Below are 20131 nucleotides of genomic sequence, written 5' to 3'. Positions count from 1 at the left end.
ACCCACAGGGCAGCCACCATGTATTTGGTGAACCCCCCTGTTTACCACACCAACCGTCAGCCATCGGAACAGCCTCGACACTGAAATCAATCAGAATGGCAAAGAGATAGTGCATCTCTGTCGGGCCTTAGGCCTGTACATACTGTAGTGAACGGGAGGTTCAGAGGGGACTCTTTAGGGAGATTCACATACTCCTCAGCTCTAGGGTCTAGTGTAGTAGACTATGCAATCACTGACATGGACCCCTCCACTATCAGTGCATTCACTGTCAGACAGCAATCCCCCTTTTCAGACCACAACCAAATCAATGTGTTCTTTAAACTCTCAGGTCCAATGAGTGACACAACAAGGGAACCCAGTAAGCTGTATACATTAAATACTTACAGATGGGCCCCAGACAGTGGAGACAAATTCACCATGGCCTTGAACTCACCTGATCTGATGAATGACATGTCACTATTTGACCAAAATCAATATGTTCCTACCAAAGATGGTGTAAACATGGCCATTGATTATATCAATATGATATTTCACAAAGCAGCTATTAAAGCTGACCTAATCAAACAAAAGCGGAAGCCTGTTAAAAGGCAAAACGCTGACAAATGGTTTGACCAGGAATGCAAGACCATCAGAAAAGACCTGATGGAGAGAACATTTTGAAAGTTTGTACAAAGACATACCAATAAATCTAATGAATTCAAATCAATGTATTACAAAAGAGAAACTCCAAACATTAGAAGAAACTATTAAAGACAACCAAAACCCCCTTGATTTCCCAATGACTTGGGAAGAGTTGACCACACAGACACAATCTCTCCGGCCAAGGAAAGCTTGTGGCCCAGACAACATTAAAAACGAAATGCTCAGATGCAGCACCCCAGAGATGCAGGGGACAGTGTTAAAGCTGTTCAATATCGTATTGCAGTCAGGATGTTTTCCTGACATCTGGTGCAAAGGGCTCATTTCCCCCATTCATAAGAGTGGAGACAAATCAGACCCTAATAACTACCGTGGCATCTGTGTCAGCAGTTGTCTGGGGAAATTATTCTGTAGGATTCTAAATAAAAATAATACAAGATTTCCTTAACCAACAATCCATCTTGAGTAAAAATCAAATTGGCTTCCTTCCAAAACACCACACCACCGACCATATATATACCCGTCACACTTTAGTTAACAAACATGTACACCAAACACAAAATGGTAAGATATTCACTTGTTTCATTGATTTCAAAAAAGCTTTCGACTCTATTTGGCACGAAGGGCTCTATTATAGACTTCTACATTGTGGTATAGGGGGCAAAATGTACGATCTGGTTAAATCAATGTATTTAGGGAATAAGTGTGCTGTTAAAATTGGAGACAAACAAACTGAATTATTCACCCAGAGAAGAGGCGTTCGTCAGGGTTGCAATTTAAGTCCCACTTTATTTAATATATATATAAATGAACTTGCTGTTCAGTTGGATCACTGTGCTGCTCCTGGCCTCTCCCTCCTAGATAGAGAGGTGAAGTGTCTGCTTTATGCTGATGACCTTGTTCTGCTGTCTCCTACTGAACAAGGACTACAACAACAGCTGGACATAGTAGACCAGTACTGTAAGAACTGGGCCCTGGCAGTCAATATGAAGAAGACTAATGTCATGGTTTTCCAAAAACGCCCCAGATGTCAGGAGAACAAATACCAGTTTACCATAAACAATCATATCATCGAACATAGTATGAGTTACACCTACCTCGGTTTAACCATAACAGCATCAGGAGGTTTCAACATGGCAGTGAATGCACTCAAAGAAAAAGCCAGAAGAGCTCTAAATGCAATTAAGAGAACATTTTATAATGTCCAAATTTCAATTAAAATCTGGCTCAAAATCTTTGATAGCGTGATCCAGCCCATTGCGCTGTACGGTAGTGAAGTATGGGGTCCACTCAGTCACCAGAGCTATACCCGCTGGGACAAACATCCAACAGAGTCTTTACATGCAGAATTCTGCAGATACATTTTACGTGTTCAGAGAAAAACACCAACAAATGCATGTAGAGCAGAATTAGGCAGAGACCCACTGATCATTAACACTCAAAAGAGAGCACTAACATTCTTTAACCACCTTAGATCCAGCCCCCGAGACACCCTCCACTCCAAAGCCCTCCAAAGCCAATAACTAACCCCAGAGAAGAGTCCCCTATGTCAGCTGGTGCTGAGGCTAGCTGCCCCCTCTCAGAGCCACTCTGACCAGTCTCTCATTAACACTGCTCTCCAAACACCAATCACAGTCAGACGCATTATAACACAATGCAAAGACAACTATTTACAACATTGGAAAGAAGAAACTAAAAGCCAAAGTAGATTAGAATGTTACCTGGCTCTAAACAGAGAGTATGAGCTGGCAGAATATCTCTCTACTGTCAGAGATAGAAAGCAGACACAGATCCTAACCAAGTACAGGCTCAGTGACCACAGACTGGCAATCGAAACAGGAAGACTCAAAAGATCCTGGCAACCAAAAGAGAACAGCATATGTGATCACTGTACGACAGGTGAGACTGAGACAGAGATGCACTTCCTCCTGAAGTGCCAAACATTCAACGAAGTAAGGAGCATTTACTGGAACAAGTTGAACTCTGTAATCCCAGGTTTCAAGGAGGTTGATGACCTCTCAAGACTGAGAGTACTCCTAGGAGAAGGAGACAAGGCACATCTTGCTGCCCAATATGTATACACATGCCACAACCTGAGGGACAGTGAATGAGACACACACACACACACACACACACACACGTTGAAATGTAATTGTATAACTGTATATATCATCAATAATATGTAAACGTATGTTAATGTTGTTAATTATTTTGTATTGTGATGCTTTGGCAACATTGTTTAATTTAACTTTCATGCCAATAAAGCCCCTTTGAATTGAATAGGAAAAAAAAAACACTCAGGGCCAGCCCGTAGCACTGGCTAGATGTTCGCCTGCGCTGGCAGTTCTGGGAGGGAAAACAACATTTTGACCGTTGGGGCTCATCCTAATTTTCGGCCTTGATGTAACAACATTCATAATTAAGTAAATGTAACACCCTTTTCACCCCGGTTACACGTTTCATTTGCCCTGTACGATGGGCGCTGTAAGTGATGAAAATGGGGGATGTTGGCTTATCTGGCGCCCGCAGCTCACAGCCAAAATGAGAGGGAGGGTGCACCGGTACCGGCGCTGTTGTTATTAGAATCTGGTGCCGTGCTAGCTGCTCTAACGGATATAAGAAGAAGATGTTTCTACAATAATGTGGAGGGAGAGTCCTCTCCAGTCAGACTGATAACTACAGCTCAGTGAGGTAAAGGACTCTTGAGTGTTTAGATAGTTCACTTTAGTTTATAAATTCAAACGGTTTGGTCACAATTTATGTAAACACATATTTCCAAGGCACTCCTTTATAATTATTGGGATAAACAGGTTTTAAATCATTCCAATGTATACTATAGGACAGTAACCAAAAATATCCTTTAAAACTGGAGATAAAAAAAAATGCATAAATAAATAAATGTTAAGGTAAAATAAGATATGAATGAACAACACAAATAAAATAAGTTTCATTTGTTATTGGCTATGGTAGGCTATTGGTTATGTTCACATACTTATTTGATTACATCCACTTGTCTAAGATGACAACAGAGACTTTCGACCCAAACCCAGCTGTTGACTTGTGGATGCAAGCAGCTAATCGCAGACTCAACCAGAGAGAAAGAAGTAGGCCTACATCATCAGCTACCATGTCTGACAGAGAGGAAGACAGTGAGGAGAACAGTCAGGAGGAGTGATGACAGCTTGTAGGATTACTGCTCGTGCTAATGTTGTCTTGTGTTCACCTCTGCATGTGTGTTCTGTGTTCACCTCTGCATGTGTGTTCAGTTCCGTGTGTCTGGCAAATAAAGTCAAGACCCCCTCAAAAGTTACGGTTTATTTCATTTTAAGGATGAGCACCAAGCAACATCTCCAGGTGCTCCTTTGAGAACCAGGGCAAAAAAGTTATGTGCACCCCTGATAATAAACTAAAAAAAGACAAGGCGATGTGCCTGCAAGACTTCACTCAGGTAAACAATACATATTACATATTATTTATATATACAGTCTATGTACTGTAATAAGGAAACAGATAAATAAATACATAATATTATTGGAAAAGTAATCCAGAATAATACTGTATATCATTCAGTCCTCTTTTTCCCTTTAACTCAAGGTCACATGAAATGTTTCTGCATAAAACACACATTACAGTGTTGACATATTGTAAGGCTTTATTTGCATTGTTGGACTCGCTGTTCGTGTTGAGCTCCGGCTCTCTATTTAGAAAAGGTGTAGCAACAGGTTTCTGTTAAATCCTAATGATGGTTGACTTGAAGTACAAGTCATTCATTTTACATTCATTGATCTGGTAGGGGTAATTAAAAAAATACCAAACAAGTTATTATATTATATATACCTTTTTTAGACCTGATTTATTTTATGCTCCTATTCTGTACGTTTCATTTAGACCCACTTTAGTGACCAAGAGCATTACTGGAGTCTCCTGAATGCAAGCTGAACCTCTAATGTTAAACCACCCCCCCTGTGTGATTGTTACACTCTATCACACTGTTTACGCGCGTACTTCATTTTTGTTTTTATGAAGCAGTGGGGGGGGCAGAGTAAAGACGCTTCTGGCAGGACTCGGTCCACGACTAGCAGGGGGGTTCAAGTGGTTCCTTAATGCTAAACTCACTCTGTGATTGCTTATAAAGTAAAGTGGTTAAGGCTGTTCACAAGGGGTGATTCATTACTCACTAACACACGCGCACACACACACACACACACAAATACACACACAGAGAAATAAACACGGCCACTTAAATATTGCAAAAACACATCCACACAAGAAAAAACAAAGCAGCCGCACACAAAAAAGTGGATTTACAAATACGAATTCTCTTGAAATACAAACACACACACACTCCTATTTGCACACAGAAACACACACTCATATCGACTCTGTCACACATTATATCCATACACACTTCACATAATTATGTACACAGTTCATTCTACTGTATCTATATCTACATAATGTGTTGGTTTGCACACACAATTATTATGTTGATGTGTCAACATAGACACTAATCACGCACATTTCAAGGGACACAGCATGAAGACCACACATCCATTACAACTCGCACACTCACACGTGTACACACCCTCTTTCTCTTGTTTGCCTTTGCTCTCTATCTTAGTCCATCTTTTTGTTTGGCTTGTTTTGTTTTTATTTTGCATTCTCCTTCTCCCACGCACAAACTTGGATACATACACGCTCTATTATCTGGATATTTGAATCTATAAAACACACCCACACACAGTTGACAGGTGTGTTTTTTATTTTTGTGAAAAGGTAAAAAAAAAGAGATAAGTGCTCTCATAGTTTCTTAATCATACTGTTCTCACATTCGGGCTTGCAGTTATGGATGAATAAAGAGAAATGGAAACAGCGTTGGAGGCGGGACCTCGTTCTGTCCTAAAAGAGTTGCTTGGTGGAGCATGAAGCCAAAATGGCCGGACGCTCGAGAGCAAAAGTATCCGTTTTTGGGACCATAGAGCATGCGCCTCCAAATCGGCTCATTCACATGAATGGAGGGAAAATAACTCTTTTTGACTTTTAGCTCCCAATAATTTTAACAAAGTATTTTTTGGCCAAAATGACGTCACCGACTGACATAGAAGTTGTAGTATAACATTTGCTTCAACATCCGGCACACTATGGTGCCTTGCATTCCTCAAAGTGTGATTAAAAACACCTCCTGTACTTTAGGTTGGCAGTGCAGTCAGTATGAAACTGATGAATTTATCTTTATCTTAATCACAATCTATTTAATCATCAACATTTCAAGTTGATAAATGTGTGACTAGAGTAACCATGATCATCATTAACTGTATAGTGAACTTCTCTCTGTGAAAAGTGTGTGCTTTGTGCTTGGATTGTATCAATTAGTGTCGCAGTGATAAAGCATTTTTTCACTTTGACTTCAAAAAAGTGCAATTACCACCACCTACTGTTGTTACTAATGGTATAGTATAAATAATGACTATAGGATTTCACGCAAAGCAGTTTATTTCCTTTGGGAAACATGTGCTACACTACTCAATAATTATCAACCGCACATATATTGTCATAAATGTTTTTAAAGTAAGATAATGGTGGTTTAAAAAACATTTTAGCCCTATTTTATTGCAGGATTAATGCGGTTCTGCATAGGTAAAGCTGCATGTCTCCCAGACACAGTTCCTCACACTGCTTTCCCTCGGTAATACAGCTGTTTTGTAGCAGTTTTGACATTCAGTCCTCTTTGTCCCTTTTAACTCAAGGGCACATGAAATGTTTCTGCATAAAACCCATAAAACACACATTACAGTGTTGACATATTGTAAGGCTTTATTTGCATTGTTGGACTCGCTGTTCGTGTTGAGCTCCGGCTCTCTCTCACAACAGGTTTCTGTTAAATCCTAATGATGGTTGACTTGAAGTAGTGTACGAATCATTTTACATTAATTGATCTGGTTGGGGTAATTAAAAAATACCAAACAAGTTATTATATTATTTATACCTTTTTTAGACCTGATTTATTTTATGCTCATATTCTGTACGTTTCATTTAGACCCACTTTAGTGACCAAGAGCATTACTGGAGTCTCCTGAATGCAAGCTGAACCTCTAATGTTAAACCACCCCCCCTTGTGATTGTTACACTCTATCACATACTGTTTACACCCGTACTTCATTGTGGTTTTATTGAAGCAGTGGGGGGGCAGAGAGAGACATACGCAGCAAAGACGCTTCTGGCAGGACTCAGTCCACGACCAGCAGGGGGGTTCAAGTGGTTCCTTAATGCTAAACTCACTCTGTGATTGCTTATACAGTGAAGTGGGTAAGGCTGTTCACAAGGGGTGATTCATTACTCACTAACACTAGCACGTGCACGCGCGCGCACACACACACACACACACATCAAGCTGTTAGTCCCTGAGAGGCCATTCCCACCACAGTCTCATAGCTACTGTTGATGAAAAGCCGCAGAGTCGCCCGAGGGTCTGTCCCTGTGCTCTCAGTATCACCTGAAAATGAAATGTTATCTCTGTTGTTTTTACACACAGAGACGTCCCTCTCCAGGTTTGGGGTAGAACAACCTTTTGAAACCAAATAGTTGGCGAGAGCGAGTAAAAAACGTTTTTACTATGTATCGCTCTGTGCAGCTGGAGTCTAATGCATGATGGGATTTTCTTTTAGAGAAGAAGGGAGGCTGACGGCAACAAACACCTAGAGTATATACAGTATCTTTCAGTTGAAGTATACTTAAAGTTCAGGGTAATCAACTGTTAAAAACATACTGTTCCATTTTTTTTTCTCCAATAAATTGATGTTTTCAAAGTAAATGGATAATCATTTTTAATAATTGTGATATCAATTATTGACCCAAATAATCGAGATTATGATTTTTGCCATAATCGAACAGCCCTAGCTGTGACAGAAATCTATTTTCAATCAATTCATTTATCAATGGATAATGAAGTATTAGGAGTAATCATTTACTTAACATAATGTCAGGAAGTAGTGAAAATTGCCCAGAAAAGCTCAATTATATCTTAAAAATACTTGGTTTTTCTGATTTAGATTTAAAACGACAAAGCAAAAGCAGCAATTCATCACATCAATATCCAAGTGGTAGTGCGCACTAATTGATTACATTTGGTCAATAAATCATTGTGGGAGCAATGACCTTTACCAGAATGATGGTTACTTTAAAAAGGGGAAACTCTATTATTTATTTATTTGTTTATATGTTTTGAACTATTGTAAGACCCTGCATGATGCGCTTCCATGATGTGCCCTGCCTGGTGAAGCTGTTGTTGTGCACGGCAGGGATCTACCAAAAAGCACTTTACTGTAATTTTCCTTAGCCCTAAAAGTGGCTAAAAGTATTGAACATAAAAAAATAGGACCCCAGTATTCAGGATGTTCCTCTACCAAAGCATTTACTTAAGTCAAATGAAAATTGGGACAGAGATTAAAATGTTCAGGGTTGACTCTCTGTCCACTTTGACTTAAAGTAAGTGGACAGTAAGTGTTTAGTGTCAGGAACAGTTGTACTCGACATATGGCAGTGGCAGGTAATGTGATGCCTCTTGCACCCTTTCTTCTGGTTCTCAACAACCTAAGGAGTAGTACCACTGGAGATTTGGAGATTATTTGTAGATGAATGAATGAAAGGCTATATTGTTCCTTGGTCAAAACACTGTAGCTGCTTTGACATTTGTACATCTGTGTTGTACTTTCTGTTTACATAACTCTCCCTTTTCCAGTCTTATGATATTTGGACAGCGAGTGCCGACACTCTCTCTCCCTCTAATCATTCGGTCTCAGCTAAAACAATATTGTTATAAGAACAATAGCTATAGCAACTCCAAGCTACACCCTGGCGCCGCCCCTGGTCTGTGTTACATTAGCAAGCATCGCTAACACTCAGAGCTAACTCTGTACTGGAGAGAGTATGTGTAAAGAAGCAGGAAATAAAAAGGAGCTCACCTTGTGGTAAACCCGTGAGAGAAAAAGCATTTGAGCTCCATACTGTTTCAGAAATAATCCTTGATGTGGTTTGGAGCATAATATGGCGTTTAATCACGGCAGCGTTTAGCTGAGTATCTGCCGGTTGAATTATCTTTTTTTTGTTTTAAAGCTATGGGCCCGGAATCAGCACTTCTCTAACAGGGCTGAAATAGAGGGGTATGGGGCATGGCTAGAATGGGTGATCTGTTTGGTATTTTGTGCAAAACGCTTCATAGACACATGCCTAAAAATAATAGGAGACCTTCAAGTAAAATGTAAAAGCAAGGGAAATATTTTAGTTTAAAACTAAAACACAATAAAGCAAGGATGTTGAATAACCTGGTACAGCTGGTTCTTTACACAATAAATGTTGCAGCCATTGTTACTCTATTGAGCTAATTTGACATTCTACTCAAACCTCCTCAGGTGCATCCCGGAACCACCGTGTTAATGTGATTTGTCTTTTTCTGGATCTGTAATAACAAAGACAGGAAAAAAACTGCAAATACAACCTCAAGCTTTCAAAGCATCACTTCAAGCACCATGTTTTTTCTCCATCTCACTCACTCTTATTGACCTTTACAGAGACATGTGTTGCGATGTAGCCATGCGGTTTGTTCAACTAGAGTGAACCTGGGTTGCAGGTTTGCATTGGGTGAGAACAATTGAATTTTCCTGCGGGGAGAACGAGCCCTGGTTCACTGACTGACGCATTTGCCCTCGCGTAACAGTTTTTATGCAAAGCAGACCCACCGGCCATACCACGCACAGTCATGTTGTATATGCTGCCTTATGCAAATGAGCGACCTTTCACAGAGCATTTACATCAGGGTGGGAAATTAACTTTTTGAGCCAGTCGTATCCTTGTCTGGCTCCGGTAAAATTACATACCCAATCAATTACAAGGAAGCAACTGCTCAAATCTAACACTATACATGTACATCTGACTGTCATCTTGAGACTATGTACATTTTTTTCTTAAAGAGGCCCTGTCATGCTTTTATGAGTTTTTCCTTTCCTGTAGTGTGTTCTATAGGTTTTGAATGCATGTAAATGGTCTGGATAGGCTTAAATCCCAAAGTTCCCTCCAAAGGGAGTATCTCTCCCACACACTCCCCTCCTGCCTGAAGCACCTTGATTGGACTAGTTGGTTTACTTCTGTCACATTAGTAACATCACTATGTTGCACTCATGCTTTTATTGGCATGGGACATCTCTCTGGTTTCAGACAGAGGGTGAAAAGAGGTGCTGCAAAAATAAAGAGCTTTTTGAACATTACACCATTGAAACATGTCACAGTAGAGCCACTAAATACAAATAACAACCTAAAAATGCCCCTTTAAGTTACAACTAACATCTTTAGACCTTGTTATTAATCAATAATCTGTAAGTCAATGTTTGTATTGTTCAAGCAGCTAGGCAACTTTAGCAAAAACATTTATCTGTTTAACTGTTTATCATCAGATGTATTGATTTTTTTTAGAAAATAAAAAAATGTGATGAAGTGAACATTAAGTATTGTTTGTTCTTGTTGCCTTTCTTCTTCTCGTTACTTAAGAAATGCTCTCTCCCCCAAAATACTAAAGTTTGTGGTGATCATTTTGTGTAGCTTAGCAGGTTCATAAGGCAGTATTGCATGCTGCGTACTTCAAACAAAACCAAACTCATTATTTTAATAACCAAACGCCTTCAGCCTACAGCAGCTCTTGTAAAAAATTAAATAGGCAGTTCCATCTCCGACAGTGATGATTTAGGAAATTGATCATGTCTACAACTTGTCCAAACCCCAGTTTTTTTTTTTAACAGTCCTACATTTTCCATTTCCAAAGCTTCAAGGCAAGTAAAGCATCTCAGCTGCTGGCTAAACAGGCTTAATGTCAAGCCCTGCATAAATGACCAGAAGATGTTTTGTTGGTTTGAGTCATCCTGAGGGGAGGGGCGGGGGGCAGGATGACCTGTTTCCAGGATTATGACCTTTCGCGTCAAAACAATTTGCTCTGAAGTTACATTGCTTGAATACCTGATGCAAATCCAGTACAAAGTGGCTTTTTGTTGGCGTATGCATATGCACTATTCATTTATTTCTATGCATTCAAATGTGGCTAAAGACCAACAACTGTTTAAAGTGTGTGTTCCTCAGTACAAACTGTAACTCAATGATTGGGTTTGTGTATTCAAAATGACTACAATTAAACCATACATCTGAAATCTGGACAGGTTACCTGGCACCATGCACGACTGCATTGGGCAACTGAATGCGGAGGTGTCAACACAAATCTAATCCCACTCCCCGTCTCCTTCACTAGGCATGATGAACAACTTGGTGCTTTTTGCCATAATTTACACGTGGTGTACAACTGGTGCCAGTGAAAAAAAAGTGCATTCAAATTAGCAGGAGCTCTGGCTGTAGGGTTTACTCATGAATTATTGTTAGGCTTTTATCTCTTTTTATGGCTGCCAAATCCTCTTAATGAAGGCAACAATTGTAAGTTTGTCTTATCTTTTTTTTTAAATGCCTTTGTCTGAATGTCTTTCATTTTTGTAAAGCACCTTGCCTTGCCTTGATCGGGACTGCAACTACCTAAGATTGTCTTTTTTAAATAGTTGACGGTGTTGAAGCGGACATAGCAGGTATGACAACAGAAGTTAATGTTGCATTTCAACAACTGGTCCCCCTGAAAAGATCATTATTTAAAAGTGTGTGTGTGTGTGTGTGTCCTAGCATTACTATACTTGTGGGGACCTAAATCTGTTTACACAGTCACGTGTGGGGACTCGCCTCCCTTATGGGGACAAATTGGAGGTCCCCATAAGGGGAATCATTAATTTTAGGGTGAAGACTTGGTTAGGTTTAGGATTAGGGTAAGGTTAAGGGTAAGGGTTAGGGTTAGGCATGTGTTGGTTAAGGTTAGGATAAGTCTCCAGGAAATGCATGTAAGTCAATGTAATGTCCCCTGAAGTGATGTATACATGGTATGTGTGTGTGTGTTTTTTTGTTTTTTTTTTAAAAGTTGGGCTGAAAGATGGGACATTTCTCAGTCTCGGTTTAGGCTTTGGATTGGTTTAAGTTAATCTTTAATACATTCTGATCCAGAAAAAGGCAAAGCAATACTGAAAGTCAGAATAGATGCATGCATGTTCTGCAAAACAATCACTACATGCTCCGTCTTTATCACCGTTACATTCTTGGTTTGACATTGTCCTAAAACAAACCAGTTCAGTGTACAAGTTCAGATGTATATCTCTAAAAACACACTTATTTAGTGGGAATGCTGACACAGCATTCCCACTATCTGTTATGCTACGCACGAAATTCTTTATTAGTCTGCCGGGCTATTTTGCACCTCTTCTTCTCCCACATTGAACATTGCTCGGTCGGGAATCAATGGCTATTACTTTTATCATTCATAACTTTCATAATTCCAGAGATACATCCCATAATACATCTCATTTTTAACATGGAAGTCAATGGAGAACTCTTCAGACTTCAACAATCTTCATGCAACTTCATCTGCTAACTGCTCCTTCTTCAACTGCTAACTGCTCCTTCATACTTTCACTCAGAAACCTCATTCCAACTTTAAAATGTTACACATCTTTCTGACATTATTCATGTAACACAACTTTTAAATCGGATTCTTACTTTTACAGATATTAAACATTGTTCAGACCTTGGTAAAGAAGCCTTCTTCAGATTTTAGAGTGCATGATGTCACAGCTAGAGTGGAGGACAGATTTAATTTTGCCTTCATATTTTCTTTTAAACCTGCCATAATTCCCAAACCCTACATTCCTGAGACATACTTTTTCATGACAAACGTAGGAAAAATCTCGTAGCTTGAAAGATAAAAAAAAATTAAGCAAAATAATTAAACAAAATGCCTCTTGAGGGCATGAAGTGACAAAAACTTTCAACATGTCTCCATTAAAACCCATTGTAAATTCAGCCTCACCTTTCCCCACCACAGCAGCCGCACACCTTTAGTTAATCTGCCAAAAAGGCCACATTATTAACCCGAAAGTACACAAAAAGTACCCTTCAGATGCTCAAGTTCCTTGACATGCTTCACGCTTTGAAATTTCACCGATATCTGTTACGGTTCTTCAACAAAACGTTCACATGTAACAGGTTTATCTCTCATTCAGAACAATGACAATGCTTTCCACTCACTGATCACCATGGAAACCTTTGATCTCTGGACACGTCGTTAGCTCAAATATAAACACCTGTGTCATGGAACACGATGTCATAACTCCAATTGACATAATTAGAGCAGCAGACTAATGACGTGGTCACTGGAGTTTAACAGACTGTCTCCGCCTATTCTTTCCCGTCTGATGGAGACTTCATACTGACTTCAACATGTTCCACATATTTTAGACATTATTGGTGACGTATGCTTTTAGTTCTAAAGTTTTCAGTTCAAATATTCTGCTGCTTTTTCATGCATTTAGACTTTTATTTTCTTGTTCTTATTTCACATTCAAGTCCCCTCTATTCATGAACCCTTTAAAGTATTCAGCCACACCACTTATAGACCACGTGCGACTGTTGCTATGTCAGTTAATCTTTCAAATACAAGGTTGCTTGTTTGATTCAAGCTCTTGTAGTCAATATGTCAAAGTATTTATCCCTAACATTTTATCAGCAAACTAATGACACACACTCAGAGGATCTTTATAAACGTTTTAAGTATTGCACATCTTTAAACATGACTCTTATAAATCACTTTTAAAACCAGCGATGCACTTCAGTGTCAGCTTTTCTAAAATAGAAACTTCAATGTTCACATCTTTCTAAATGATTCAATTTTTCAATGACCTACACATAATCCTAAAAATAATCCCATTTTCAATCTTCCAACTGTTCATATTTTTTGGTCAGTTAAAGGTGGGTTAGGTAATTTTGGAGAAACCAGCTCGAGTGCGCTAGAATTTGAAAATACACAGCCGGAAAAAATCTGCCACTTCCTTACAGAGCCCCTCCTCCAACACACACAAACGCGCACATGACCAATGAGGGCACGAGATAAGTTTGTGCACAGATGGAAGGCTGACAGGCAGGTAGGCCATCCAGTTATTTTAGCCGGGCTGGCTAAAATGATTGGTCGTGCTTTTTACAGTACTACGGCTTCCACAGATGACAGATTTTTTTAATGGATGTTTTGTCAGAGCACTTCAGATATTCATTGCTATCGGGATGTTAAGAGCATTCCATGGAATATAACAAAAAGTGTATCTCGAGCCGGTTTCTCAAAACTTACCTACCCCACCTTTAACAAACCTGTTACAAATGTGTTGTTCAACAAATTTGAGCCTTTACTACATTTATTTGATCACCATGGAAACCTTTGATCTCTGGACACTAGAGATGTGCATCTCCATCACTGAGGCTGATGCGATGCGCATCTCGATACGTTGCCACGATACGATACATTAACGATACATTTGAAACACCAAGCGATACGATTCACCCGTTTCGATACAGTTCGATGTAGCTCCAATGGACACGGTCCGGTCGTCCCACAATCTTCACCTGTATATCACCTCTCCATGCCTCAACAGCTCTACGTCAAATCTGATATCTCACCATATGCCGTTTCCATCCCTCGCCATAAAACACGATGTTGTCGTAACGCCTATGAAAAGGGTCAAAACAGCACCACACTTCAGATAATGGTTAACGGTCCAGCCCTCAACAGATCTACGTCAATTATGGGGTTTCATCATATGCCGTTTCCATGGAAACGCATCCCTCGCCATAAAAGACGATGTCGCTATAACTCCTATGAAAATGTTCAAAAAGTGCTCAAACTTCACATGTGGTGCCAACAGTCCAGCCGTGAAGACATCTACGGGACAGTTTTGAGAGTTCTTCAAATGTCGTTGCCATGGCAACACAATGCTCGCCATGAAACACGGTTTTCTCATAACTTCAGTGAAAATGCTCCAAATGGCCCAAAACTTCACAGGTTTGGTAACGATGCAGCCATCAACGCATCTAAGCGTATTATGGGATGTCATCAAATGCCGTTGGCATTGCGACAGATCATTCACCATCAAGTTAGTTCAAAAGTTTGCAGTTCAAATATTCTGCTGCTTTTCCAAGCCTTTTTACTTTCTTTTCTTCTCTCATCACACATTCAAGCCCCCAGTGTTCATGTATCATTTCAATCTAAATTCTTCACTTTCTTCTTACACATTACATTTCAGCATAGCAGTTTAGCCTCAGCTTTTCAGCATAAAGCATTCCCACTTGCAATTTCTTCAGGAATTGCATTCTCTAGTTCACTCTAGATTTTACTCGCAGTTGGAATAGGACAACTGTTTGTGTTTTGTTTTCTTTGTACTGTTTCTGATTGTATGTAATGCGTCTTTGAGCACCAGGAAAAGCGCTATAAAAACTCAATTGTATTATATGTGGATGTTATCATGGAGAGACATCAGCTCACATTCATGATGAAACTAGTTCAGTGAGTTTTAGACAAAGGAAAGGTGAATATGAGATGAAAATAAAGATGACAGGTATGTGGGGTTTGCTGTGTTGTGTATGTTGGGGGTGTGTCTTGTAGGTATGTCTGCCTCACTACATGCCGGCCTGCCATAGGCTGCTGACTGGTGGGCTGGGATAGTGAAGGCGCGGGGGGGAAGTGAAGGCACTAGGACCCAGTGGTGAGACGTTTAGTAGGCAGGCAGCGGGGCTGAGTCACTGCATGTGTCTGAGAGGCAGTCAGAAACAGAGCAGAGCAAGGGAGCAGAGGTGATCTCACACTCATCAGCACAGGATAACACAACCATGATGGGTTGACTTGGGGGGGGGGGGGGGGGAGTCGGTTGAAGAGAAGAAGTGTGCATTCGCCACCACTTGCTCAGTCATGGAGACCAACCAAGTTCTACATTTCGTCCCTTTGGGTAAGTGATCCAAGATCTCAGAGCTTCTGCTCAGCTGTGCACGGCACCGGGAGAACCTTGGGGTTCCCTACCTAGAGAAACCTGAGCCCCCTGTGCAAAACACGTGCAGCCCACCTCCACTTCACTTAGAGGCTCTGCAGATGTTTGCGTGTGCATGTTTTCTTCTCTACATACTTGGTGTTTTTCTGTTTGCTCTTTCTGTATACTTAGGAATGCGGCGATGTTCTGTTTGTGACATAAATGCTCTGTTATTTCCAGGGGAGGCGGGATATAGCAGCCCTGATGTGCTTACAGATGTTTTTTTCGAGTATGAGTTTTCCGTATTTCTTTTTCTTTTATTTGTCTTCATGTTTTTGTCTGGAATGCGAACACCAGAGGTTCCTGCATCGTATTGCTTCTGTTCAGGAACCAACCGTTTAGTCGGTTTTGCAAAGCGACCCGGAGAAAGGCAGTATACCTGTCGAGAGACGGCTGGAATGCAGAGCTCCTCATGCTCTCATGTGTTGCTGTCGGGGCTTGTGCTACCTAGACAGAGGGATGGACACAGCAGAAGTGTGCATGACAAACAATACGTGTACTTTTTGTCTGTGTGTGATGAGACAGACAGATTAGTGTTGGTGACAGCCACAGGAGAGCAGTTCTCCCCTCACTCAAAGTCCTCTGAGACCGGAGCACATTTGGAGGTGTGATGCGGCTGCCTCCTCACTTTCATTTTGTCTGGGAAATCAGAGTTTTGTGTGTGTGTGTGTGTGTGTGTGTGTGTGTGTGTGTGTGTGTGTGTGTGTGTGTGTGTGTGTGTGTGTGTGTGTGTGTGTGTGTGTGTGTGTGTGTGTGTGTGTGTGGTGTGTGTGTGTGTGTGTGTGTGTGTGTGTGTGTGTGTGTGTGTGTGTGTGTGTGTGTGTGTGTGTGTGTGTGTGTGTGTGTGTGTGTGTGTGTGTGTGTGTGTGTGTGTGTGATGCACGTCATGCACTGTGCCCACTAACTACATCTCAGAGTGTGTGTCGGGGCGTGATGGACACTGCTGTGGCTCGTCCTCTGAAGAGTAATTTGCATTCATTTGCTTATTGCTGATTAAAGGCGGGGGGGGGGCAGGTTTTGATCCTTGTAGCACAACATTTTGCTCGGAGTACAGAAAAACATTCAAATGGTTTCTTATCTATTACAGGAAAGGTTGTGGTTTGAAAAGAGTCAAAATGTCTGAATTGGTAATGTCATATCGGATGTCTTATCCACCTAATTACAAGCGTTATTACTTTCTCTAATGTAATGTAATGTTGTTTAACCTTGGCTCACAGGGTTATCGATCAACATCAGTGACTTGACAATTACTTTGCCAGAAGAATTCGATTTGGCTTTTTCTCTTTCATCTAGATCTTTTCAAATGAAAGCAGAGCGAGCCTTAGTGCGCAGCAGCTTTTCGCACACGTAACGGCAGCTTGTTGTCCATCGCAATGTTCAACTGAGGCTGCCCATACAGATCACACTCTGTTTTAATAGTGTTGTCATCTGCGAGCATTTGTTATCCCCTTATTGCAGCATATTGCAGGTATTCCTCCACATCGTGTCATAATCAGTGGCAACCTGCTGACAGGTGAAGCAGCAGCTGGTGCTGTGGGAGGAGGTCAGGAGATATGGGAGTCACTTTATGGTGCTGTAAATTACCTCTGAGCTTCACCATGAGATTAGATATTGTAATAATACCACAGAGAGTTTCTTTATTAGTGCCATTTATTTTTCAGATTGTGAAATCGCTTTGGAAAAGGATGAAACGCAGCTTGTTGGAATGCAGCAGGAGGTTTCGACTTCGACAATGCTATCATTCCTAATTACTAAAAAGCAATATTTAAAAAGGAATGGGTGAGGATTTTATATTTAGTATTATCAGTGGATTAAATGTAGACAATGATGTTATCCATATTGATTTTTAAAAGTAAATTGTGTGAAGTTTTTCGCAATTCCATCATATCATGATTTTTCATCATCTTTATTAAATAGATTTTAACCAAGAGGCAATCCCACAAAGTGAAAGACAGAAGAAACATCCATCTCTGCAAAACAATAACTATACACTCAGCTACTCAAGCCACATCCACATTCGCTTTGTCTTTTTCAATCAGTCCTGATTAAATATCATAATCACAACATAAAAGTGAAATGTCTCCCGGCGCGCAGCCTGCAGGGTGTCGATCTTCAGGTGTGACGGACAGCTCGGTAATCAGAGCTGCAGCCGTGACCTGCAGAGCAGAACATTTCGGCATGGAGGACACATAGAGGCTGTGTGAATTAGTAGTTTGACTGTGTGTGTGTGTGTGTGTGTGTGTGTGTGTGTGTGTGTGTGTGTGTGTGTGTGTGTGTGTGGTGTGTGTGTGGTGTGTGTGTGTGTGTGTGGTGTGTGTGTGTGTGTGTGTGTGTGTGTGGTGTGTGTGTGTGTGTGTGGTGTGTGTGTGTGTGTGTGTGTGTGTGTGTGTGTGTGTGTGTGTGTGGTAGATGTGACAGTGATCACTGATCAGTATTCACCGCTGGCAACAGATCTCAGAGACTCCAGCCGCTGAGCACAGCCATCTGGGCAGAGGAGAAACACACATGGACACACACACATACAAATTATTACACACACACACACACAGAGAAAAATACACACGGCCACTTAAATATTGCAAAAACACGTCCACACAAGACAAAACAAGGCAAAAAAAAAAGTGGATTTACACATTTTCTTGAAATACAAACACACACACACTCCTATTTGCACACAGAAACACACACTCATATCGACTCTGTCACACATTATATCCATACACACTTCACATAATTATGTACACAGTTCATTCTACTGTATCTATATCTACATAATGTGTTGGTTTGCACACACAATTATTATGTTGATGTGTCAACATAGACACTAATCACGCACATTTCAAGGGACACAGCATGAAGACCACACATCCATTACAACTCGCACACTCACACGTGTACACACCCTCTTTCTCTTGTTTGCTTTTGCTCTCTATCTTAGTCCATCTTTTTGTTTGGCTTGTTTTGTTTTTATTTTGCATTATCCTTCTCCCACGCACAAACTTGGATACATACACGCTCTATTATCTGGATATTTGAATCTATAAAACACACCCACACACAGTTGACAGGTGTGTTTTTTATTGTTGTGAAAAGGTAAAAAAAAAGAGATAAGTGCTCTCATAGTTTCTTAATCATACTCTTCTCACATTCGGGCTTGCAGTTATGGATGAATAAAGAGAAATGGAAACAGCGTTGGAGGCGGGACCTCGTTCTGTCCTAAAAGAGTTGCTTGGTGGAGCATGAAGCCAAAATGGCCGGACGCTCGAGAGCAAAAGTATCCGTTTTTGGGACCATAGAGCATGCGACTCCAAATCGGTTCATTCAAATGAATGGTGAGAGAAAATTACTTTTAGACTTTTAGCTCCTAATAATTTTAACATTGGCTATAAAAGTGTTTGTATTGGGTAGATGATTTTTTTTTTTTTTAAATCCACTGATATACAGAAGTGTCTTTCTCAATGTAAGTCAATAGGGAAAAAGTATTTTTTGGCCAAAATGACGTCACCGACTGACATAGAAGTTGTATGTAGTAGCGTCAGCTAAATGTAATGTAATGTATAACATTTGCTTCATCGTCCGGCGCACTATAGTGCATTCCTCAAAGTGTGATTAAAAACACCTCCTGCACTTTAGGTTGGCAGTGTAGTCAGTGTAGTATGAAACTGATGAATTTATCTTTATCTTAATCACAATCTATTTAATTTAAATGTGTGTACCATGATCATCATTAACTATAGTGAACTTCTCTCTGTGACAAGTGTGTGCTTTGTGCTGTGGATTGTATCAATTAGTGTCTCAGTGATAGGGTTGCAAAGGGGCGGAATATTTCCGGTAAGTTTCCGGTACATTTCCATGGGAAGTTAAGCTGGGGAATTTTGGAAATATTTCATATTGTTTTTTTTTTGTTACATTGAAGAACAAAAACATGAATGTTGAGTTAAATATTACTTCTAGAAATCATCTGTGCATGTGATGGAGGAATGCACAGTGCCTGTAGGGCAGGGCTATTCAATTACACATTCAGTTGGGCCAGATTTTATAACTACAAAATTCAGCTGGGCCAGACATTCAGCGGCCTGTAAATAGCGGGTAATGACCATGGGCGTCGCAGCCATTATATGAGGGTGGGACAAGTCCCCCCCCACTTTTTCGAATGATTAGTTTAGACCAAGGGGCAAACTCTGGGGAATAGCCGGGACGCCAATACGGAAGTGCCACACACTGCAGTTCATATATTGGCCGATAGGCGATGGCTGCAGAAAGGAGCAATTTCCATAGACCCCCATGCAGTGTTGGGGAAGTTACTTTTAAAAAGTAGTGTTTGCTCGTTACTCGTTACTTCTTTAAAAAAGTAATCCCTTACTTTACTTAGTTACCCTCCAAGGAAAGTAACTTTTTACGTTACTCGTTACTTTTACGTTACTTTTACGTTACTTTTACGTTGCCCGACTTTGGGCAGAACCCCATCTCTGTTCCTAAATGTGTAGGCTTACATAAAGTTCTACTATGGAGGACATAAC

At 40.5% G+C, this 20131-nt stretch overlaps 1 protein-coding gene across 4 annotated transcripts in view; it reads left to right on the top strand.

Annotated features, from left to right (window-relative positions):
• The window catches only part of slc4a11 (solute carrier family 4 member 11), a 158926-nt gene that overhangs the window by 37072 nt on the left and 101723 nt on the right, over positions 1-20131 (top strand). The window contains exon 1 of one of the 4 annotated variants that reach the window (XM_034235385.1): positions 15440-15533. The exons of 2 other annotated variants lie outside the window; for them this stretch is intronic. In XM_034235385.1, coding sequence (XP_034091276.1) covers positions 15497-15533 — 37 coding nt within the window. In that variant the 5' untranslated portion in view covers positions 15440-15496. Of the gene's footprint in view, positions 1-15439; positions 15534-20131 lie in introns of those variants that run through there. One more of the 4 variants, XM_034235387.1, reaches the window with a different exon arrangement.

Source organism: Gymnodraco acuticeps, unplaced genomic scaffold, assembly GCF_902827175.1.
Source record: "Gymnodraco acuticeps unplaced genomic scaffold, fGymAcu1.1, whole genome shotgun sequence".
NCBI classification, from domain to species: Eukaryota; Metazoa; Chordata; class Actinopteri; order Perciformes; family Bathydraconidae; genus Gymnodraco; species Gymnodraco acuticeps.
Note: the sequence above shows the minus strand (reverse complement) of the source record. Positions and strands in the feature narration are given on the sequence as shown.